Source organism: Genypterus blacodes, unplaced genomic scaffold, assembly GCF_046128005.1.
Source record: "Genypterus blacodes isolate CSIRO-AG114 ecotype Tasmania unplaced genomic scaffold, CSIRO-AGI_Gbla_v1 ptg000131l_1, whole genome shotgun sequence".
Lineage (NCBI taxonomy): Eukaryota > Metazoa > Chordata > Actinopteri > Ophidiiformes > Ophidiidae > Genypterus > Genypterus blacodes.
The window spans coordinates 2,002,841-2,026,994 of NW_027466933.1; the positions used below are offsets into that span (position 1 = coordinate 2,002,841).

At 43.6% G+C, this 24,154-nt stretch overlaps 2 protein-coding genes across 5 annotated transcripts in view; both read right to left on the reverse strand.

Annotated features, from left to right (window-relative positions):
- Positions 1-376: 376 nt before the first annotated feature.
- usp19 (ubiquitin specific peptidase 19) lies at positions 377-20,478 on the reverse strand. 4 transcript variants are annotated; one of them, XM_076163343.1, is made up of 26 exons: positions 20,167-20,478; positions 18,791-19,157; positions 16,501-16,629; positions 16,173-16,309; positions 15,421-16,023; positions 14,471-14,873; positions 13,931-14,087; positions 13,747-13,818; positions 13,316-13,431; positions 11,517-11,749; positions 10,860-11,052; positions 10,572-10,705; positions 10,235-10,393; positions 9,927-10,037; positions 9,691-9,801; positions 9,455-9,556; positions 9,114-9,254; positions 8,903-9,021; positions 8,359-8,502; positions 7,851-8,221; positions 7,643-7,753; positions 7,322-7,538; positions 7,032-7,184; positions 6,760-6,926; positions 6,366-6,535; positions 377-1,655 (listed from the first exon to the last, which is right to left on the reverse strand). In XM_076163343.1, the coding sequence occupies exons 2-26, from the start codon at positions 18,996-18,998 to the stop codon at positions 1,521-1,523; spliced, it is 4,596 nt and encodes a 1,531-aa protein (XP_076019458.1). In that variant the 5' UTR covers positions 18,999-19,157; positions 20,167-20,478; the 3' UTR covers positions 377-1,520. The 4 variants fall into 4 exon arrangements, with proteins under 4 accessions (XP_076019458.1, XP_076019457.1, XP_076019456.1 ...); XM_076163342.1 differs by having other exon boundaries at positions 11,517-11,755; XM_076163341.1 differs by lacking the exon at positions 377-1,655 and adding an exon at positions 1,662-4,724.
- Positions 20,479-21,511: 1,033 nt separating this feature from the next.
- Positions 21,512-24,154, reverse strand: part of lamb2 (laminin, beta 2 (laminin S)) — a 29,200-nt gene continuing 26,557 nt past the window's right edge. Inside the window, exons 29-35 of the mRNA XM_076163442.1 lie at positions 23,860-24,063; positions 23,568-23,712; positions 23,215-23,422; positions 22,985-23,126; positions 22,550-22,726; positions 22,298-22,457; positions 21,512-22,141 (exon numbers count right to left, since the gene is read on the reverse strand). Coding sequence (XP_076019557.1) covers positions 22,005-22,141; positions 22,298-22,457; positions 22,550-22,726; positions 22,985-23,126; positions 23,215-23,422; positions 23,568-23,712; positions 23,860-24,063 — 1,173 coding nt within the window. The 3' untranslated portion in view covers positions 21,512-22,004. The remainder of the gene's footprint in view (positions 22,142-22,297; positions 22,458-22,549; positions 22,727-22,984; positions 23,127-23,214; positions 23,423-23,567; positions 23,713-23,859; positions 24,064-24,154) is intronic.

Sequence of the window (24,154 nt, forward strand, 5' to 3'; positions counted from 1 at the left end):
GATTATAACTATTACATGGAGGGAACATTCAAACCACTTTAGGTTTAAATAAGTTTATAATTGTGGACTAAACATTTCTTTAGTACAAGTACAACAACAGGAAAAGGAAAAGTTCAAATCCCATAATAACTACTTATAAAAAGGCTTAATATGACCACGCAGTCATCGCAGGTGAGGTGCGGCGAGGTGAAGAAGAGGGAGCTGCTCTCCGACGTGCTGCCATTCACCTCGTCCTTAGTTCATGGTGATGGCTAGAGCTCGCCTCTTGCCCAACCTCCTGTAACATCACTGGGCCGATGACATCATACTGGGGTCTTCAGTCTTCTTTGAGCGGAGCATCTTATCATCCAAACCCACTAAAACGGTAACACAATCATTTGAGCAATTCTCAAAAACCTTTTTATTTATATTAACCATTTATAATGTATCCACAGCAGCATTCTTAATCATCCCAACTTTATGTAGGCAGTCCGTTACAAAGGAGGGGCAGGACGAGACAACCCACGCAAAACAACAAAAGAAAATATGCAGCAGAAGCTGTTATCTGACAGGGGTTGGTTTGGGTTTACAGACTGTATGAACATGCAATCATGCAGATTTCTGTTTCTACTGAGGTCTTTGACAATTGCATCCACAGGATTGAATATCTAAAGAAGTACAAAAATTAAAGAGTTAACTAAAGCATGAAAAGCAAAATGAGACTTATAAAGCAGACAAAAGACAGAAAGTATGTGCCCTCTGTATAAAAAAAAAAAGAAAAAAAAAAAGCAGGTCAGAACCTGTCTCACATTTTTCTCTTTACATCAGTTGCTACAATTCCAATCCAAGTTCCAGGATCGCCTGCCACAAACACGCCAGACCAGAAAATACCTTAAAAATACACACATAGGAAGTCTTCACTCAAAACCTCCCAAATGTGGCTCTATACGCCTGATCACCAACCATAGATCACTCAACAGGGACATTAAGAGATCTCTCCCAATGTTAGCAGTGAGGGTTTAGCTTGAAACCAAACAAGTGCACTATCCAACTCAATCAGGTGGCCGAGGATGAATCTCATTAGCAGCAGCAGCAGCGTAGAGCGTGAGCTGCCAATAGGAGCTCTGAGATTTACAGAAAAGTTTTAGCTTCTATGTGTGTGTGCGTCTCTAAATGCACTGGATGAATGGGAGAACATACTGAGTACAGTATAGCTCAAGAGGCCAGAACACCAATATCACTGAATGAGCTAAGCATCATGGGTTTGTAGCGTTTACTTACATTTGGATCCACATTTAACTGTCAATTTGAAGGTCTTTCAAAAGTGAGTGCAGTCAAGTTTCACACCTCGAGATGGTCTCACATTGCACCGTTACCCTGACACCCTGCTGATGTCAGTGTGATCAATAAGCACTGATGTGTCTTTAGCTGAGGCCACTGAATGGTCTCATGTGGAGCTGCTGGTTGGTCTCCATCGTCTGGAACCTCCTGGGTTCACTTCCACTCTTCTGCATATCGCCCGTCTGTCGGTCGTGACCGGACTAGTCCACCTCCTCCATGTTGCTGTAGGACGGCGCACACTCTCCAGAGTGGAAGAGGTCAGAGGGCACCTCCTGGGTCAATGTGGTTGGTCCTTCAGGATCCAGGTCTGTCCCATATAGTGCCTGGCTAGAGGCCTGTAAAATAAACCAGTGTTGCAGTAAATCATGCTAGATGCTAAATGATGCCTGTTTGGAGAGAAGAGTGAAGCATGTCGCTGTGAAACTGCCTGGATTCTTTCTTCTCTCAAGGATCAACATTCATCTCATACATTATGGAGAACGGGGCAATGGAAACAAACAAACAAAAAAGGTTTCTCTGGCTGAATAACTTCAACGATCTGTTACAATACTAGTTTGATAATTTATTTCCCCAACAGTACAGCGCCTTACACAGAAGAGAGCAGCATCTGAACAGAGGTATCTGATACATTATTGCAATGTCATTAAACAGGTTATTTAAATATACAGCACACATTTAACATCTTAAACATCTTTCATTACCTTCACACATAGAATCAGGCCAAGGTTCTTCTGTCCCATCAACCACCTGCCCACATCTTACAGCTAATTACATTTAATAGTTTGATTTACACTGTTGAAGTTATGGTTTTGATGACAGTTTAACCCCGTCTTGCCCACTTCTGCTCTTTCTATGGGCCATCTGGTGATTTAACATTTTCAAGGTCTTCACTACAGTTCTTATGAAAACAAGGTGAAAGGAAGGATTGCATATCTCTGAACATAGTGTGTACAGTTTGGTCACTACGCACTGCAGTCAAACTAGATAAAGCATTGGGAGTTCCCTGAGGCTGCTAACAGTCACCACAGCACCAGAGTCCAGACAGGATTCCCCTCCAGCGGTCTGGAGTCGCAACAAAGCACAGCGATAAAAGTCGGTAGTAGAAGTGCATGCAAAATGAGATGGCACCGTTTTCCCAGATTGGGTTTGCAGGGACACAATGAAGCGTTTACCACCATGCAGCCGACCGGCCTAATATGTTACAGCATCGTGAGTGTGTTTCTACGAGACAGGATGGAAATATTAAAATGAATCCTGTGTGGAAATGTTACTACTCTAGTCAGTCAACCAAGAAACATCCAGATTCAATGCTCCAGCCTTCAGAAGTGCTGATGTTTAACTTCTAAGAGCTTTGACATTCAGACACTTCACTAAGCGTTATCAGATGAAGAGGTGGGCAGGATTCTCCATCATTAAAGGTTTCCTGTTGTACCTCAGCTCTGCTCTAAACGCACCGTCACTACAGGTTGTACCTCAGTTTACAGAGAAGGAAACAAAAACATGGTCAGTTTTACAATAATTTATCCTGAGTATTTAAAAATCCCCACCGGGCTGCGGCTTAAAAAAACAAACATTCAATAGAAACTAAACACAGCAACATACATTTAAATAAAACCAACAAATATTATGAATCAGATGAATAAAGACACCAAATCTCAAAGTGACCTTCAGTAGAGGATCCATACACACACATTATGGTCAGACAGAAACTGATTTCAAGGCCCATCATTTGTGTTTCAGGACACAGAAAGGCAACAATTTGGTCATGCAAGGAATATTATTACACATTCATCTGTCTTGCATTAGTAGAGCAGAAATGTTGTAGTCAAATCACTTTAAAGTGAAGAGCAACAACGCTGCAGCAGTGCAGCAGGCATGCAGAGGAAGAGGAGTCTGACCAGAGGCTCTACATCCAGCTCATCTTTGTGCTCCTGTCTTCATCTGGGGCTTCAATTTAGCTTCTCCACAGCTCACAAGTATCTGACACTAAACGGTTAAGTCCATTTGGTGTAGCCTATTGATTTGATTCTACTGTTTAGATGATAGTGTTGACTTTAGAGTGGCGCCTAGGCATCAAAAACAAATGCTGCAGGGACGGACAGATCAGGGATGGATTGATCAGAGTGTGGCTGCTCCTGTGTCCTCCAGAGCAAAGAATAAAGCAATTAGACCCAAATTCACCTTTCTAAGCTGTGACCTTTGACCTAAATGCTGAGTTATTTTGTTTTCCCAATATCAATAATGATATAACACACCGTTTGACTCAGGTTAACAGGCTGAGGACACAGCACCATAGAGGCGGTGGCAGTGATGTTGTAGCAGTAATCAGAGTTTTGAGGCAGTGAGAAAGGTTTTCAGTCGCATGTCAGAGTTAAGAATGGTTTAATGGTTTTGTATTTTTGGTATCAACTCTGACTTACACGTGCATATCTCACCTCTGAATCAGGGCCCAGAGTGAACAAGAAGATTTAATGTGCTGATATTGTGCGTTAACTGGCACTCAAGAGTATTTTATTACAATTCTATCAGTAATTATGACCGAAGCTGTTACCGAGCATCTTACTTATCTGTTATTCACACTTGTAGTGCTGTGAAGCTTTGAGTACAACTGACACACATTTTACCAATTGAAGACCACTGGATGACTGACAGCTCTTCCTCATACCCGTGCTGCCTTCATTAAAAATACTAAATTCTTTTGCTCTTGATCATATCAGGACTCTGTTTGACTGATCTCATATTTATACACTTAAGGCCCCGGCCTGCCACCGATCACAGTTCTCCCTCCTCACTTTTGTGATTTTTTTGCAATCGAAATCACTCATTTTGTGGCCAATTTTGTAGTTTGTTTCCCATAAAGCCAAAGTTTCTATGACACTCGTCTACACTTTTTATTTATATTCACAAAGTTTAAATAGCACCCGTTACTTTAAGAGACCAGCGCACAGCGTTCACACTCCGCTGCTCTCCACTCTCCCTGTACGCAATGTGAAAATAAAACAGATCATTTGATAATCTTTGTAAATTATGCAGCATCTTGAAGAAATTGCTGCATTTTGTTGAATTTGCATAAAACCCAGAGACTGCTGAGCGGTGTAAAGCTGGAGGGACTGAGCTCAGACCCATTTAGCTTTGTAAACCAGGAGGTAAACCAGATTGACGAAAAGAGCCAGCATAGCTGCCAAGATGCCCACAATAAAGTATCGCACACAGTCATCGTCAGGATAATCCGACACCCTCTGCCTGGGGCGCCGCCGCACCGGCACCTCAACTCTGTCTTCCTCTCCCGCATTTCTGTTTGCCATCCTCTGCGTTGGTCGCCTCCACAGACCAGTGCGGAACAGTCCGCCACGGGCTTCTTGCCCTTCCGCTTCTTCCTCCAGTTCCTGCCATATTAGGGAGGCCTGCGATTGGCGGAAACCGGTGTCAGCTTCTGGGAAAAGGCGTGGTCTAACAAGTACTATGAATAAATTAAACTTTCAGCATATCTACCTCTACTTTTCCAGATTTAACAGTTTTTCCCCTGATATTCAGGTTGAAGGCAATATAAGACGCTTTTTAGAGATGTACTCTGGGAGGTTACTTCACTGAACACTGAACAATAAGGCCCAGGTCAGGAGAGAAGTTCAAATGTAAAATGTAAGTTAACACCAGCTGAAAACTTTTGGTTTCCCCGACCTCTAAGTGATGTTTTATTCATTTTGGGGCAGTGATGCTGATCATTAGGAGCTTTAGACTGAACTACATTAAGCAGTGCTAACCCGAGTAAGAACACGACTCCTTCTGCTCACGTTCACACAGAGCTTCAAGTATCATGAAGATGATGGAAATTAGAATGAGTGCATTAGATCGATCGTCTGCATGAGCCACTTCACTTTTACTGTGCTGGACATTTTGAGTGAAAAACTGAAAATCTCTCTGGATCGCCACCAACTCCAATAGAAGAGCTTCTTCATCCTGGCCACTCCCTTTTCACTTTTCATCGTCATCCAAAGTCGTTCCTTCCCAAGCTCAACCCAAACATTTAGAAATGGGAAAGGGGAAGTTTGCATCCAAACAATCAGCAATGTTCAGTCTCATGAGCTTCACCCAGCACTTCCTGGACCATCAGAGTAACTATCCTGGAATAGAGGCTACAAAATAGTTTTGTTCCAAATTAAGTCTGTATCCATGGCATGAGGCATTCCTGTCATCCTGAAAAGGTGCTGAGACTCCTGAGAAGAATCCTTGTGGTGTAAGTGGTGGTGTTACACAGAGGTGCAACAGAGCAGAGGAGCTAACTCATTTTCAGCTTGGTGTTAAATTACTCTTTAAGGTGGGGCAATAGAGGCCGACATCTACACATGGTTTGACTGCAGGCATGGAGATCTTAACAACAAAACCAAATAAAAAACACTTATGACAAAGAACACATTTATAAAGGACGTCACAAATACTACTGAAGCCCGACAGCGGCTCGTGGTTAAATCAAGAACTTGGCTGTATTCCAACGGGGCTTCATCAAGACTAACCAAGAAGGAGAACGGCTTCTTGGCTCATAATGGAGACACTTTGCTGGGCTAGTGATCTGCATTTAAAATCTATGGAACCTCCTTTTCATTCAAACATACACAGTACATGTCAGGTGCAAACAATTCACAACGGCTGCTGAAATATATGGAGGAATGTATTTAACAATGCAGCAGACAAAGTAGCATAAAAGCATAAATCTGAGCTTCTGTCAGACACAAACTGAACCATCGCTGATGGTGGATGCACCCACACAAAGATCCTCATTTTAAATATTTTCCTAACATTTGGGGCATTATGGCACTGCTATTGATGTATTTTATGGCGTTTACACCCCAGATGAACCTTATTACAAACTCCTTTAAACCCTGGGCTGAGGAACATTTCACACTTGCATATTTCACAAAGATAGAGGAAAAAATAAATATCCAGAAAACTGCCTGGGGTCAATTTTTCTTCCATAGGTTAAACAATTTGCTGGTGTGAAATGTTACAGAAGGGAGATTGCAAGTTTCTTAACATAGCGGCACTCTCACCTGACTGGCGGCAGCGCCGGCGGTCGACTCCGCTTGATGAGGGTTGAGGAAGCGCGGTGGCCGCTCCACAGGGGAGTTTCGCCTGCGATAGAACAGGACGTAGGCATAGCGGGTGACCACCTGGCTCTCTTCAACCATCGTCACTGTGCTGTCATCAAACAGACGCCAGCCTGCCGGACAGGAAGAATGGACAAGGGGAGAGATGTTGACAACATGGCGATAAGGAAAAGAGGGAAAAAAGGGGGAGGGGGGTGAATGGGAGAAAAGGGTAATAAGACACAAGAGAAGACAGACAGGCGAGAAATGAAAAGCATAAGGCAAGGTTGAAAGTGGACGGAAAAGGAGGTTGAAAGTCAAAACCTGTCTGAATGAAGCTCATTGCTTTCAGACTCACCAACATCACTGCGCTGGCTGTTCTTGTCACTGGGCAGGCGAGCGTAGGCTGTGTAGTGACCTCCTATCATTCCTCCATAGTGGTTGATGACTGCATACAGGTCATATATAGGCGGGTGCTGCATTTCATCCTTCTGGCCAATGCAGAACTTACTTAAGTCCAGATTCCTAGAGGACAACATGACATCAGTGGTTATGCTATGCTACGACTAAAAGTTACGCTTCTGAAATAAAATAATGTGAAACATAAGTTAGAGCGTTTAAAATGTTTACCTGGCAGGGAAGTCGACCATGTCATTGATCTTATCCCTCCAGATGAAGCTTCTGAAGGAGAAACGTTTCAGCTGGATGATCAAAACATTGGGCAGACGCCACAGTAGGAGCTGCTTGGAGGCCTCGCGGTGCTGCTGGCACTTTGGACAATACCTGGATAACAGAGCATAAACAAGGACCGTTAGCTCCTGCTTTCATTATATAATAAATGATAACGCTGGCCATTTCCTAGTTTTTGCCATTGTTCTCACAGATGACATACGTATAAATGATATTCAGTATATCCTTACCATGCCTCCTCTGGTGCCAGCACCTCTGGCTTTGTGAAGAGGTTGAGGCACTGCTCCAGGGTGAAGTGTCCTGCTCTGGCTGTCTCACTCAAAGAGCCGGGGTCCTCCTCGTACTCCAGCTCCTTGGAGCTCACCAGGACATACTCCTTCAGACGCTCATTATTTTTCCACACGAGCTCCAGCGTGGCATCTTCAGGAGATTCCACGAGGGAGTCATCTGCAGAGGGGTTATGATGAAATGTTTGAATGTTGAAAAAGGACAACAAGGACATGACATCATATATATATTATGCATGCATATTATGAGAGTTCTGATTGTACCCTTTTCATCCAGCCTCTGTTCTTTGTTGTTAGAGTCCAGCTGAGCGATATAGAACTGACTGGCATGGCCTGATGCTGACTCACTTGAATGCTGATACCCTGTTACAGCAGCTGCAAAAAGGAGATATAGAGGAATGAAGTAAACAATCAGAAATATTCAAGCATTGCCCTGTTGTGAGGCCGCAGTGCATCATCATTTTGATGTTACCTTCTGGCCGTACCGCCTTCTCACAAGACGTCTCTTTTTCAGCATGGGGGTCGAGGGAACTACTCGAAGTGGAGGAGAACGCCTCAGAGAATCCTGAATCTGTAGTTCGGGTAGTGGAGAGAGAGGTCTGGGAGTCGGAATCCCCACAGTGAAGGGCTGAAGCCTCTGCCTGGGACTCAGGCACCAGAGAGTGGCTCTCCTGTTCAGAATCACCTGCTCCCACAGCACTGCTGCCCCCAATGGCCTGCTCCCCTGCACCATGACCCTCAGGGGATACAGTCGATACTGGGGGGATGTCTGCCCTGCACTGTGATGTCTCAGGGGATGTCCTGCCTGACTGGAAAGGGGGCTGGAAAACATTGACAGAAAACCTGCAAAGAGAGAAACAAAGGGGAAGTTACATTTTGCTTTATACAGCTCAGACAGGCCTGATATGATTTACTTTAAACTGGTGTACAAAATAATTTGCTATACGTCTACTTCATGCTAAAAAAGAAGTGTACGTTACCTGGAGTAACCCTCCAGTAGCTGGGTGAGGCGTGCATAGGAGAGTCGGGACTCTGGCACGCTGACCAGGAAGGGAAGACCCACATTGTCCATGTTGGGTCGACACAACCCTTTGTGGTTGGGCCAGTGGTTCCTCTGACATGCTCTGGAAAAAAAAAAAAAAAAAAAAAAAACACACTTAAGAACTAAACTGTTTATTTACAAATAAAAGATAGTTGCCTCAAAAAATTCTGGATTACTGATGGTTGGAAACACTTTGCAGCCCTATCAGCCACGCAATTGCTCCATTCAATATGGTCACCATTGTATATTTGCAATGGTTGCGATCCGTTCAATTATTAGACTAAATAAACTAAATGTGACAGATTTTTTTCAGGAAGTAATGCAAAAGCTGACACCACTATATCTAAAACTGGATGGAAACGAGCTGGAGGCAGCACAACGCACAGATGCTTTCCATGCATTTTTTGTCGCAAAGAAAAAAAAGTGGATAAAATGAGGCTATTGTGTGCAGAACTGAAAAAGCTTTGTCTGTGAGATCTTACTGATTGCAGTAGCCCACACGGTAGCAGCGAGTGCACCGTTTCAGCTTGTCTTCCTCTGACACAGGGGGCTTCAGGCAGGCGGAACATTTTGAGATGGGGATATTGGGGACCTGGAGCCTCTGAAAGGCAAACACACAGATGAGAGAAACAATGTTAATAAGCATGTTCATAAACCAATAAAACGTCTCCAAGACTGAACTGTGGTCATTACCTGCTGCACTCGGAGCAGCACCACTCTCTCCTTGGCCAAGTCTTTGGATAGCACCTCAAAGCAGAACAACATATCAGATGGGGACACTGCGTCCAGAGATTGGGATGGCAGGAAGATTTGTTGGAAACGACCCTTCAACACCTGTGGGAAACAGAAAGATGTGTGGAGGTCAAGTATGTATCAGAGTGTGTAGCACTCATCTTGCAGCACCACAACTGTGAGAGCAAGAATTAATTCTATTGAAGATTCCCTGGCAAAGGGAACTGACATGCAGAAAGTAAAAGTTGATCAGAAAAAGGTTCAATTGAGCCTTCTTTGTCATAAATCTCTTTTCCACTGACCTCAGTCAGTCTGAGATTTTCTGGTTTCACCCTCACACTCCTAGAGACGGAGTCCAGGATTTCAGCAGCGCTGGAGTTGTCTTTGCTCACGCTCACTAGAAACTAAAACACACAACATTAGAGGTTGGATTATGTGGAATAAGTATTTACATAATCTCAAATAGATGCAGAAACAATACTATATTTTACCGAACGACCATTTTGATTGTGAAATGAAGCCAGTTAGTTCACCATACCTTGACGGGTTTCTTGTGAGGTTCTTTAGCAAAGTAGAAAACGGTGAGAACCTTTTGTTTCTGGGGCAAGGGGACGGGCAGGTAGAGGAAGGGGTCGAAGGTGATGGACACCTGAGGCAGGACATGAGAATAGAGGGGGAAGTGATGGGATGGAAAAAAGGAAAAGAACATTAGATATGAATAAACAATGAAAATAAATAGAATTAACAGGAGATGTCTTGAAAATAAAGTGTTACCTTTGAACACATGGGGCAGACGAGCTTGGATTTGAACTGGCCCTGGAAGAGGTCCACTATAAAGGAGTCATTTCTCATCTTATGCCTCTGCCACGCTTCCTCTGCCACCACCTGCACAGACAAAACACAACAACATGCCGAAGATGAATTCAGTAAATCACTTCACTTAAGTAAATAGGTGAAATTTCAAAAGTCAAAGTATTCAATTTTGTTCCCAAAACTGATCTGACCTGATCGTGAACATTTGACAACAACAAAGGATGCACTCATGCGACGTTGTTGACTTCATCAATAAGAAAAAGGCATACCTCATCCAGCCGTCCATCCGAGTCGACTGTCTCAGTGTAGGGTTTGTTCTGGATGCGGTTCAAGTCCTCATGGAGCCCATCCAGCAAAAAAGCCATGAACTCCTGGGCATCATGCTGGGCATAACCAGTAAACTGACTGGCTTTACTAGCAACAATTGCCTGTTCAGGTAGAACAATAACAGAGAAAGGAATGGGTGTTGGCAAAGAGTGAAAGTAAAGATTCAAACAACATAGACTCAAGCAATGCTAATAAAAAACAAAGAAAGTGAAAGGAAGACAAAGAAGAGGATGTAGGATATCTCTTACAGAGAAAATCTACGTCGTGCTGTGAGCCTACCTTGAGTTTTGAGGGTTGGAAGGCATGGTGAGTTCCTTTCCAGAGGGCCCTGAGTAGCACAGCAAAGCCAATGGCCAGCCTGCCCCCTGTTCCAAGGGGATTATTGCAGTTGATCTCTGCCTCAAATGCTCGATCTGTAGGGGGAAAAAGAAAATATAAGCAGAATACAACATATCTCAGCATATTGCATTCCAAATGACACAACCCCTACAACAAGAGCTAATAATGCTAATTCAAAACATTTATTAAGAAACAGTCCCAAACAAATGTGTCAATCATCCCACTTACCATGGAAGTAGTCCCTGAGTTCTCTGGTGTTGGACAAGGATTGGATGACACTGTTCATAAAGCAGGTGTTACCGAGATTGACCAATCCTGTAAAACCAGGCAGGCACACCTTCTTCTCCTCCTCTTCCTCATGCCGTTCATTGCTGGCAGGCGGTGCATGGGTCATGGGCTGTACCATGCAGGTGGGCTTAGGCTGAGGCGGGACAGAGGGACACAAATGCAATTACTAATTAGACCAAGTTCATTTTCATCCTCACTTGTATCTAGCAGCCGTCAGACTCCCAGTGGCTGCTGCAGTGTTGTAGCATACTAAGGGAAGTATTCAGTAAATTGTGATGTGAATTGGGTGTAATTACACTTTGACAGCACCCAGCAGTGATTGCTCATCCACCTTTGAGTGAACTACCTCTTCTGATGTTTACACAACTATCTCAGTCGACGCTACTGTATTCTCAGCTTGTTATTGCAGGGTGCCTCCTTAGAAGAACATTTTGTATGTGTGTATGTACAGCAATTTAGCAAAAGGTGCAGATTTCCCTACATCTGAGATGGAATAAGTGAGCATGATATGTTCACAAACCACTCTTTAAGACTGTCTTTTTCCTTTGCATCACCTCTTCAGTTCAAATAATTCTTTAATTCATTTTTTTCACTCACAGATGTAAGGGCGGGCTCTGGCTTGGTAATGGCAACGTGCTCAGAGACGGACCGAGGCGCTACTGTATCAATACCGCCATCCTCCACTCTGGACGATGCCTTAGGAGGCTTGGGTTTCTCTTCTCCAACCCGAGGAGGCTCCTCTTTGACTGGGAGGTTGTGTTGGCTGCTGCCTGGCTGGCTCTTTTCCATGCAGGCAGGACCGGAGGGCACAGCAACCTTGGCACCACCCACTGCACCTTAAACAGAGGAGAATGGACCTTGAGGTTAGAAGTTAGATGCTCACCCTAACTTTCCTGGATTGTGAATATGAGTAAGTTCAGAAAATTTGACTTAGTATTGAACCATATCATACAATAAGGACAGTGAGATTTAATTACACTGTTCCTTTGTCATTCACTTAACACTTATTTTCCCATTTTTGCCGAGTTAAAAAGAAATGTTTTGATATTTAATTTTCAACCAGTACATGGATTCTCACAAGTATCGAGCCTGGAGGACATACAGTGAGCAAGCCATGTAAGGACGGCCAAATGTGGCACCCATATCAACTTACTGGCTTAGTTACAGTCTTATTCCTGTCATTGACAGCTACCCTAACGACACACATACATTTGCCTCAATCTCAGTTCCAACATTATGTAATCCATGGACGTTACCCTGACGTGTCAGCCTAATAGGTGTGAAGGAAAAACAACCCAATTTGGTACTATTTGTATATCTTTTCTCAATCTTGTTCTCAAATTCATAGACACACATACAAATACAGATAATAGATACACATACATGCGAGGACAGCCAATCAATATATTGAAACAGAATTTAATAATTTAAATACCGTAATTTTCGGACTATAAGCCGCGGCTTTTTCCCCATTTTTCGACCCTGCGGCTTATATAACGGTACGGCTAATCAATGGATTTTTACAGCTAACGGCCACTAGGGGAATTCCTAAATCTATGGATTTTACAGGTTTACAGTCCTCCGGAAGGCGGCCGTGTACTGCACCTTAGCCTAAAAGATGAAGATGAGGATTAATGACTTTTCTGGTAGGCTGATTACCGTATATTTTAAGCAGCCGTGTTACTGCAACTTTAGGCTTACGCGCTTACTGTCGTGTTACAGGCACTTTATTTTGCACTTTTGAATAAACTTTTAATTTAGCCATTGATGTTGCCTCGTCAAGCGCTGTAAGCTTTGTTTTTTGTTATGGTACTACTGTAGGCTATAATGTAGATCAGTGGTTTTCAATCTTTTTCATGCCAAGGACCACTGCTGTAGATCACTGCCGGTACGTGCGCTGGGAGCGCACCGTTTTAAGTTTGAAAGTTGAAAAGTTTGTGTCTGAAACGCTATGTGATACAGTACAGTTTACACAGCATAGTACATGTTCTGTAGCTACTATTGCACTAAATGGTAACACTTGAAAATGTTATGCAAATATGCAACTTGTTTGTTGAAATGTTAATAAATGGGAGCTTCCTCAAACAGCCGCCTCTTTCCCGATAATCCCCTATGTGCACGAACCCTTACATATGGTAATTAAACATTAAAAAAACGGCGGCTTTTAGTCCAGTGCGGCTTATATATGTACACATCATTCAATTTAGCTTCTGCGGCTTATAGTCAGGTGCGTCTTATAGTCTGAAAATGACGGTAGATTTTATACACAATTGTTGTGTTATGCCCATAAAATGAGTGCATATAGATTTTCATATCATTTGTTTGGATATCTATGTTCATGTGTGCATTCAAGCCAATTTTGTTGTAGGGTTTCCTGCAGGAGCCATGAAGCAGACCTTGTGTTGCTGGGGCCTCCAGGCCCCCCCAACGCTGGCTGTGTCTCTTCTTCAGTGTAATGTCTAGTTTCGATGGAGTAAAGGAGTAGCTGCAGTGCTCAGGCTGGATCAGGTTCCTGAAGCACAAGAGGAGAAATACAATCAGGTCAAACTCAAAGACAAAGGGACCAAATTAATGGTGCCTCTCAGCATCAATGTTGCAATTTACCCCACAAAGTGTACATCAAGACTGAACATCTCAATGCCTGCAGGTGCTGCTAGCGAGCAGTTAATTTATCTTAATGTTATCCTTCGTGGCACCTGATTATAGACTTTGTTATGTATGAAGTATGCAATCTCTTCTCTATTTCTTATTGTAAGTCGCTTTGGATAAAAGCGTCTGCTAAATGACCGTAATGTAATGTAATGTAATGTATTTGCGCATCTCTTACCTGAGTTTGACTTGCCACTTAAAGACCGTGTTTGTTCCACTATCTGAATGAAGCCGCAGAAAGTTTGTATCACTGCAAAAAGATCAGACAGAAACATCACCATCATGTACAGCAATGTTATCTCACCATAACATTACCACAATTATATTCTGACAGTATTCTGTAGTATAGTCATGTGCACTACCTTGTCTGAAAAATGAGGGTGAAATCCTGTTCCCTGAAGATGACTCTGGCGGTGTCCCTGCATATCCCCTTCATGTAAACATTAACCACCACCAGGTCTGTGCCCTTCTCGTACGAATCCTTCTTCACCGACTGCAGATTGATCATAGGTTCTGGGGCTGCAGGACATTCACAGGTCACAACAAAGCTTGATTTAGGTACTGGAGCATGTTTGCACTCCCTGCTTAAAGAGCAGCAAACACGATTGTAACAGTAGAAAGATTTAGCAATAAAGAAACGAATGCCAAAATGAACTAAATAGTAAAGATCTGTAAGCAAAGGTCAGAATGAATAAAAATGAGTGCCAAAAAAGTGCCACGAGTCTGGTAGGTACTGAGTTTACAAGTGTACAAGCCGGGACGTGCATGGTTGTTTTAACCCGCCTACAACGGCTTTCTGGCAAAACATGACATTCAATACAAGGCAGGTATCTTGATTTTGAAAGTCTATCCTCCTTACAATTCAACAACGTGAATCATATATAATATAGACGGACACCAACCTTCCTGTGGCGTAATTTCCAGAGGGGGCTCCTCTTTGGACTGGTCCCTCTTCTCTTCCCCATCACAGCTACCAAGCCTCTGGACAAGACCAGGTGAAAGTCCTTGCGTGGTGGCCGCACCAGCATCTGGTAATGAAGCAGTTTCTTCTGATCCCATCTGTTGGCGGATCAGAGTATCCTGTGCTGAGTCCTGCTCAACAGGCATTTTCTCTGGCTCGGATTCAGTCCTGTCCGTGTGGATCTCTCCCAGCCTTTCTGGAGCAACTGCAACTCCATCGTTAGAGGTGACGGAAATGAGAGAGTCATTAGTGCTAACGGTAGCTCCTGATTGGCTACCACTGCCATTTGTCGTCGTCCCAGACTTGTGCTCTGTGTCTGAAGACTGGTCTTGCTTCTCCTCCACCTGAATCAGGAAAGGGCATGAGAAATTATAAATATATCATGCCAAGAAGACTTTAAGGTGTACAATACAAAGAGCCAGTTCCATTGCAGGCAATAAGACACATAGATTTAAGTGGAAAATGTTACAATTAATTGTTATTATATGAAAAACAGCTAATTAGTTGTTTTCTCAAGGCTTGTGAAGGTATGATAACAGCATCAGTGGCTGGGATCTGACGAACATAATGATCAATACAAACATGTGATCCTCCCTTCATGAAGGAAGGTCACTGAGCAGTCTGTGTTCTGTTGGCAGGTTAGTCTGCATTCCTGAATGTGTCACAGGTATTTTTCACATGTACTACTGCTGTGGCGGTTGGATACCATCAAACAGAAAGTTACTTCAATAGCTTTAATCCTATTTTAGATGTTAAAAAAACCTTTCAGACATCAAAGTAAAAGCAACCACATTAGAATGTAAAGTAAAAAGTCTCAACTTCCTCTGCTTGAGCACTTCCATCCAGCATTCTCTAGTATGATATTGATATTCGCACACCAGCTGTTCTCACCTGAGCTTTGATAGTATGGCTGGCAGCGATAACAGAAGGTCCAACTTCAATTTCCTGTCCATTGTCTAGTCTCTCTGCAATGTCTCCATCTGTGCATTGTGTCTGTGGGTTCTGTCCACTAGGTAGGTGTCCGTGTGGAGTTTTATCACTGGCTACAGCAGACTTGACGGAGCAAGTGTCCCTATTGACCAAAGGTGCAACATCCTTGGGGGTCTTGGTCTGCCGTCCGGTTGTGCGCTTGGCACTGGGTTCCAGACCCAGTTGGTCACTCCTTGTGACATTAGGAGGCTTGCTGGTGGTGATCGACACCTCTCCGGGCGCACTTTTCACCTCTGTCGTATCTGCAGGGGCTTTGTCAACTGCTTGTTTGCTTTTCAGGGAGCGCTTGACTCCCCGGTCACCTTTGCCACCCCCTCGCCTTGACTCGCTGGGCGCTGGTGAGGAGGCGGGCTGGGGTTGGAGATGGGGCTGCGAGGACAGTTTAGGTTCCTCCGCAGACTCCAAGGGAACACGTCTCGTCTCTGTCTTTGTCGCAGGAAGAGGGAGCGACTCCTTTTCATTTTTGGTCTCTATGGTTACTGGCACCTTCTCCTTCTTATTCGACTGCAGCAGACAGAAAAAATGACAATAAAAAAACAAAATCTTCTTTCCTACTTCTACTCCTACTGCTGTTGCAAAAAAGGGGGTCATCTTATAAGATATCTGGGCTGCAATAATTAAGTGATGTTAGTACTTAGTAGTGCATGACTCACCTTAAGTGTAGGCCAGGTGTGAAAGGGAATTTTCTTTTGCATAACGAGCAGCAGGAAGCCTCCCTTCTCCTTGTGCTGGATTCTGCTACAAGATCCCTCAATTTCCTCCTGCAAATGACAGCTCCACTGCCGCCCATCTGAAAATGTACACACACACACACACTAAGGACAAAAGCAGAAAAACAAATGGCCACACTACAGAAAAAAAGGTAATATGCAAAGAGAGAATATAAACATTTGAATATTTAGTTTGACCTTAACCTAGGCAGTAGTTAACACACTGACACCTGATATTTCAATGAATGATAATGGCTTTAATATGCCTTACCTGGGAAGCACACATGGCAATGTGTATCGGTGAAGGTTGTGTTGACATCATCTGCCCTCTGCACACCCTCCCCACAGCGCAATCGGACAATCACCTCATTAGCATTCTGCTTCCAGTCGAAAAACGCATCTGGAAAACCGCAAAGGAAGGAACACACACTTAGAGCCAAAATTAAAGAAGGAACTCTGTGACCACAATCATGATACATTCAAACACAATCAGACGCTACTGAATGAATAGATCTTTCAATGAAGAAAACATAAAACTGAACCAACACAACAAACAGCGTGCCAATCAGACAAGCAATTGCAGACAAGGCAATTTTTTCCTCAATTTGCAACAATGCAAACAAAATTCAGATCTGAAAACACCCTTAGCAAAAGCAGGGACGACTAAGGTACAGCGGACTTAAACACACACATTTAAATGCACCTGCTCACATTCAAACTCTGTCCACCTGCTCATACCAGTGCACTTCTAAATGTAAGTAGGTCAGTCAAGAGCAAACAGGCAAACTGAAGCTGACAGAGTAGTGAACTCAGCAAATCTAAGCATCTAAAATTATCTCTGACACACAAAGTCCAAGCCAAATAAAACTAATCAATGCCTAAAACTAAAAACATTGACAGAGCTAAACATTTACGGCTAAACAAGTCCCAACTCCGTATCTTACCCTACAATACTAAACAGCCTAAAAACAACAGCAAAAGACGTGTACCATTTTCCATAGTGACCTCAAAGATTCAGCAGTGACGTAAAAAGGAAATATTTGATCCCCTGCTTTCGGAGAAGTAACACGTGGATCTTGGTAACTCCAATCTGTTTCAGTCTAGTCAAACAGCGACAGAGACTCAACTTTCCCACCCTTCAAGCAGAGACTCTCCTTCTCTAGAAAGGTCACGAGCAACACCCAATCCCTTACAGCTGGAGTGTTCTATTCCCACCGCAGCCGCGCAACAGCAAACTTGAATGATCTCGTGTAAAATATCACGTTGACATTCATCATCGCCTCGGCAGAAATGCAATGCTTAAATTTCTATGTCCACAAGGAGTCTTATGCTGACATCACTTATACCAATAAAGCCTGATCATGCTTTGTTTTTCATATTCTCCATCATACAAGAAAACCAACATAACTACAAGTCATTAAACAGCGGCCTCGCCCAGTCCACAAACAGATGACGATTATAATTCGGAATGGGAGACTCTGCATTAGAATTTTGCGAGAGATTTGAAAACAGAAAGCAATGTTAGTAGGTGAAGACGGACAAATAGGAGAAATACAACTGTTTCGGCTGTATGTATATGACATGAGCCAGTAGAGGTCAGTCAAGTGTCCCAGAGGGGGGCCTGAGATACTGGAGTTGTCCCAAGCAACAATGTTGGCCAAGGTCATGGAGGATGTTTTGTACACGGTGTGGAAATTCATTCAAAGCATGGATGAGAGTGAACAGGGTACCAGGGACAGCAAAGGGTTGCAATCAGTGCGAAAAAGCTTAAAAGGTGAGTGAAAGGACGGGTGGAGAAGGTGTGTGAGAGAGAGCGAGAGAGAGACAGAGACTAATCAAGGGGTCTGTGCAAAACTAAATCTATAACTCAAGGTGTGAAAGGTTGTGGCATGGTGTGAAAACTAGGAAAGGCTAAGTTTCTCTCTCAAGTGCTTTGTTTTCTTTACAACACTCCGCCCTACACTTTGTGAAGAAATGAAACTGAAACTCTGTGCTGATATAACCCTGGACACGTGATCACCTTTAACCCCCCCAAAGAAGTGAAAGCTTTTTTTTTTTTTTACAGATTACAAAGACACAATTTTTACTCCAGAAAAGTAAAAACAAATGACCTCCTGACTCCTGGCTCTCTAACCGAGTCAGACGGGCTGTGTCAGAACAAGCCTACTGCAGCTTTTACACTGCTACCAAAAAAATGTAATGGCTTCCCAGTGTAAAAGATAAAGATTGAGGAAGTGGTTTGAATGAACAGACTTAGAGACGGACTTTGAACCGTTTGACAACAACAACAAAACCTTTTAGGACCCAACCACGATAGATCACTGAAGAAGCAGATACAGCCAATTGAATTGCATTAACCTTTTTCAAGGATTATGCAGAGCATGACCGGATGTCAAACATTGTGACCGACACCAAACATTTTCTACACAAATAAGCCTTAATAAACGACACAGCAACCTCTAAAACTCACTGCTTTATCTGGATTATATGCTATACCAAACCCAACATATGTGCAGGAAATGCATCAACAAGAAAGGAAACAGCCTGTTAGCCGTACAAACCTTTCTTGGCCTCTGTGATGGTCCCGTCTGCTGCTGCAGCCGCCCTCTTGGCCTCTCTGCTCTCTTGGTTGGCCCTATCCTTCTGCTTCTTCTTGCTGGTGCTGGAGGACTGCTCCGAGCTATTGTCTCGCCGGCCACCTCCTCTCTGCTGCTGCTGAGTCCCATTGCGACGACCCGCCGCCTCGCCGCTGCCACTGCTGCTGGCCATCTTAAAGCACTTGGCACTGACGGGCCGTCCGTCGCCGGAGTCACTGCCGCTGATGGGGTCTGAGGTGTGCCTCTTCCTGCCTGGCCTGGCTATCTTGGCAATAATACTGGTCTGAACTCTCCCAGAACAGAATCAGGATGGTTGATTGGGGGAGGAGATCTAAAGGAGAGGGCAAGGACAAAGGCAGTAATTAGGACAAGAACCTGATGAGTGTGTGACAACAATCTATAGCACTGAATGTTCATTGTCTTAAACAACTGTTACCAAGTCATGTTGGTCAGTAAGGTATTTGACAACACATACATACAGTTGCTGGATATGGTTGAAATATCCACAACAACGCCAAATACAACATGTAAATAAATGTCTCAAAAGAAAGTTGACCGCTCTCACAGCTGTAACAACACAATAGCTTTAGCCTTTCCTTAGCATAGCTCCGGTCAGTGCGCTAGCTAGCTTAGACAATCAAATGTCAAACAAAGGCCAACAAAACAACAACAGCCATTTTGTTTGGTAATGAGTACAGATTATTACGTATCGATTAGTGTGGCAGTCGGTTAGTTGACTAGCAACAATTGAGCGTTTAACTGCTCGGACTAGGTGAAGTGTTATGTTCTCCCGGTGATGCGGAGGCTCGTTTGTGTTACGGCACAAGTGTTTGAACCGTCATGTGCCAGCAGATACGAGGAACACGAACACACACTATCTGCTCGTAACGCTACATTTACAAGTTTACATCAGCGTACAACTGTGTTCACACTTTCCTCTATTGCTTAGTTGTTTTTAGAATAAGCACCGTTTATCCCTATAATATTATAGACGGTTACTTAGTGAAGCTACAACAATTCGGTCATATAATGCGGAAATTACGACGTTACTTTACATATTGTCTAGTCTCGGCAGATACACAGACGACTTAAGATAATGAGGTTATCGGTGCATTCATTGCCAAACCACATCTATGTGCAGAGTGCGGGGCAGGTTTGGAAATAAAACGCTCCCAGCTAATGCTAATGACATTAGCCGCAACCGGGCTATGGCTAACCGACACGCAATGGCTTGATACAACCAGAGGTTTTACAAAATACACCGTGACACCTCGCAGAACAAGACGGTCGTTTCTAATTATAACGCCAATTAAGCAAAAGCACTGGAATGGGAGACTTACGAGGCTCTACTTAGGCGCAAGAAGCCCGGTCCCGACACACAATGGCCGGCGACGGCGTCTGCTATCACCGGCTGCTAAGCTCCTTCTCGGGCTGCGGGCCGCTTCTCTCCGCTCTTGAGACCCTGTAGTCTGTTTCTGTTTTCTTTCTGTTATCCGGGACCCATTTCTGACAGAGATGATCAATGTACGCCAATGTGTCGTTTCTAAGACACCCAGTGACAAAGTGTTCAGTCGGTCTGAGTCACGGAGCCTCCGTGAGGTGACTCGCACTTTGTTTGGGAAAAAAAAGTGCTGCCAAACCTGAAACGAGTGCGCGCGGTAGGCTTCCTGGCGCGTTCACGTGACAAGTAGCTCTTCCTCTTTCTCTTTCTCTACCTCGCGTCCCTCCGAATACATCACTGCATTCATGTATTCGACAAATGCTCACTTATTTAGTGGTTATATATTACTCTCGTCTCGACAATACGGGTATCTACCTTGAAGTTACAGAGAAATTAATTCACTCATTTGTATATGGAAACAGCACAGGTGTATCAAATAACAATCATGGCTCTGTAACATTGATATTAAAAAAGACTAAAAACTCAATTTACTTGTGTGGATGTGTTACGTTACGTCTATTGATATCACATTTAATGATTTATTTTTGATAAATGAAAATGTACATCCAAAAGTAAAACTTAGTCTGTGGAAATGGAGTGTGATTCTTTCTTATGGTGCTTGTTGCTCTTTGGTCCCATTCTGCTGTTAATACTTCCACCTGCTACACTTGGTCATCGGTGCTTTGACATTGTGGAATTTGCTGCGGTGGAATTCGCATAGATGCAGGATTTATTAAAGGTCATAAGAAACGCGTATAATGGTGGTCAATACCACCATTGCAGAGGGCAAAAACAGAAATGTGACATCATTTTTAGATACAGGTACATTCCATCCATGAGACTTCAAGAAAGGACATTGAATCTTCATGGAGACATGTTAAGTGAGCCAAGCTTTATTGACAAAGTTGTACATGGTAAAACTTTTACAAATGGTTTCTTCGGTATTCTGTATTTGGCAATTAGTTATCAAAATCAGGTGACCACCAACTGATATCAGCTCAGCAGGGAAATGTGTTTTTTTGTGATTGTTTCTGAAACTTGTCACACACATTGTCATGCAAACAGTACATGATTAAATGTTCAAGACACTGACAAATTTAAGGCACAATGAAACACTGTATTGTATATAAATGTAGAATACTATGCAGTATGCCGCTTCTTCCATATTCATTTGAAATGTGTAACACCATAATTACAACATTCACAATCATTTGTTTTATAGACCTTTGGTTTTGCACATGAACATTCACAAAGATGATAAAAAAAAGAGACCCAGAGTGCCAACATTACATCATACAGTCATCCTCGTACTCCAGGTAGAGGTGGTTTTGTGGGCAAGGTCAAACAGTTCATGAGTTTTATGTACTTATCATGTAGTTGCTCTCTAATTTGTGTAAGGGTAGATACAAACACTACAAAAGTGAAAAGAAAAATCCTTAAATTCGCAGCACCAGAGCAACTACTGTGGCTTTACTTTAACCCTGTTCAAGTGTCAGTTCTGTAATAAGTAATAATTTCCTCTGAATTTTGGCTTGAAATTAATCACATTGTTGCAAAGTAAAGTTTTACTAGGATTGCCATACAATTTTAAATACTTACAGTACATGACATTTACACATTTCACTAAATAAAGATCACTTGCAGCGACAAAATCCAGACCCAGTCCTTTTTCCCTGCAAGTCTATTGCCAGGTTATTGTTTCTGAAGACGTTCTGAGGGCTCTGGATCCCAGTGAACTTACTGGCAGGTGTTGTAGATCTGTATCTGCTTGTTGATGTCACTGAGAATAGCTTTCATCTTGTCCTCCAGGCCATCCAGCTGACGAGCCTTCCCCTCTAACTTCTTCTGGTTCGTCTCATAGTTTTTCTCCAGCTCTGTGGAAACCAAACAGTTACACAGGCATTCCAACTAATTCCTACAATTGTTAATCATTGTGATTGCAACGCCTGGTATAATATCTTCCTATTTGAAATAACACGCAGACACACACACTTCCAAAGACAGACAGACAAACAGAGAGTGTTACATACCTGCAAGTCTCTGCAGCTTGTTCTGGGCATCTCTCAGTAGTTCTTTGGCTTCGTCTCTGAGGCTCTCCGCTTTTTTCTTGGCTTCCTGCACGGCCTTGGCTTTGGTGTCAACTCGCTGCTTCACCTCGTGGTATTTATCTGTCAGCTGGCCATCCAGGATCTGAAGGTCAAGACAGGTGAAAAGTTCATCGATAGAAATATATTTCATGCACACACAGACACACCCACACAGACATTCAGACACACACACACCTGCTTGGCCTCGTTTGCCTTGTCTCGTGCCATGGTAGCCGTCTCTTCTGCCCTTGCTGCTGCCATGCTGTTGTTAGCACGTTTGGTCTTCAGGGCATTGATCTCCCTCCCCAGGGTTCCCAGACGTTCCATGGCATCATTCAGATTCTTCTCACTGTTGGATGTCTCCGACTCAATCTGAGGGACATTACACAATCAACAATGGGTGAATTCTAAGTCTTCTAAACTGATGGCCTACATGGGAGCCGAACTTTGATGTAATAACCTAAATGTACTTCTGAACTACTTCAACTTCAACTACCATAGCTGACTATTAGGAATTGTAAAACCGATGCCTCCCCAGAATCCCTCTCACCACCTAGATCTCACTAATTGTTCATTGTTAACAGGAATTTCAGCACACAAATTAATTAAGACTTTCCTTTGGTTGCTTACCTGTGCCAGTCGATTCTCGGTCTCCCCAATGTCAACTTTGGCTCTTGCTATGGCCTTCTCTGCGGATGTCTGAGCAGTTTTTGCATCAACTAAGGCCTGTTTCACCGTCTCTGCTGTGGTCTTCACCCCCTCAGCACGGTGCCTGAATAGAAAGAGAATACAAAAAAAGAGAATCAGAGGGAGGACATTTTAGGTGGTGAGTAGCTAGTCTAGACTACCAGGCAGACTACCTGGCCCTCTTGGCAGCAAGCAGCAGTTTCTCGGCCTTTCGGACATCATCCTGTGTCTGCGCTAAGATAGAATCCACATTGGAGAGGCTTCGAACGCGATCTTTGATTTCATCGGCAAGGTGTCTGATCTGGAGTGGCGACGCGGGGATGGAGAGCTCCAGCACGCGATTTGCCACGGCCTCAATGCTGTCTGGGTCTGCACCGTCCTCTGAGAGAAAGACACACAGGCGAAGCATTGGGTTTGTGTGCACATGATGCCTTGATAAAAATGAGAAAAGGGCAAATACAACGACAGAATCCTCTATTGTAAAAATCCAGTTGCCTGTCAGTGGAAAAATGTATGCGACACTCACGAGTGAGGAACTCTCTGATCTGTTTGATGAGATCTCTCAGGTCATTGTTGGAACGCTCCACTTGGTTCTTGGTGGCTGTTGCTTTGTCGAGAGCTGCCTGTGCTTTACCCTTCGCTTCCTCTGCCTTGGTTTTTGCCTCTGCCACCTGAGTGAAACGCAGAACAGTTTACAAAGGAGCCTGGAAGCCTAAAGAAACTCTCCTCCTACTGTCCCTGCTTTGGGTATATAGTATAACACCATTAAGTTCACTTCAGAAACCACAGTGTGTACCAAGAATTGTCTCTATATTTACCTTAATAAAGAGTCCCTCCACCTCGCCCATAGCTTTGTTCAGCTCCTTCTCGGCATGCTTGGCCCTCTCCAGGGCATTGTCGGCCACTGCTGTTGCACCTTTGCAATTCAAGCCTCCACAGTGGCGGTTCCCTTCATCGTCACGGCAACCTGCTCCACCACAAGGGCTTTCCCCACAGGGAGCATCACCTGGGACTCCACAAACCTGATGGGACAGGTACACATGCACTCGATTATTCATGCTATCATGTGTATGAGGACAGGGAGTAACTGAGAGTAAGTAGAGGAATAACGTC

Bases quoted from the DNA above. Each gene is read 5' to 3' on its own strand.
- usp19 (XM_076163340.1), bottom strand. From the start codon at position 18,998: ATGGCCAGCAGCAGTGGCAGCGGCGAGGCGGCGGGTCGTCGCAATGGG. The intron at 16,630-18,790 runs GTTTGTACGGCT...GCGGTTTTCCAG, and splicing joins CATCACAGAGGCCAAGAAAG to ATGCGTTTTTCGACTGGAAG. The intron at 13,432-13,746 runs GTAAGAGATGCG...CTTGTGCTTCAG, and splicing joins AAGTGGCAAGTCAAACTCAG to GAACCTGATCCAGCCTGAGC.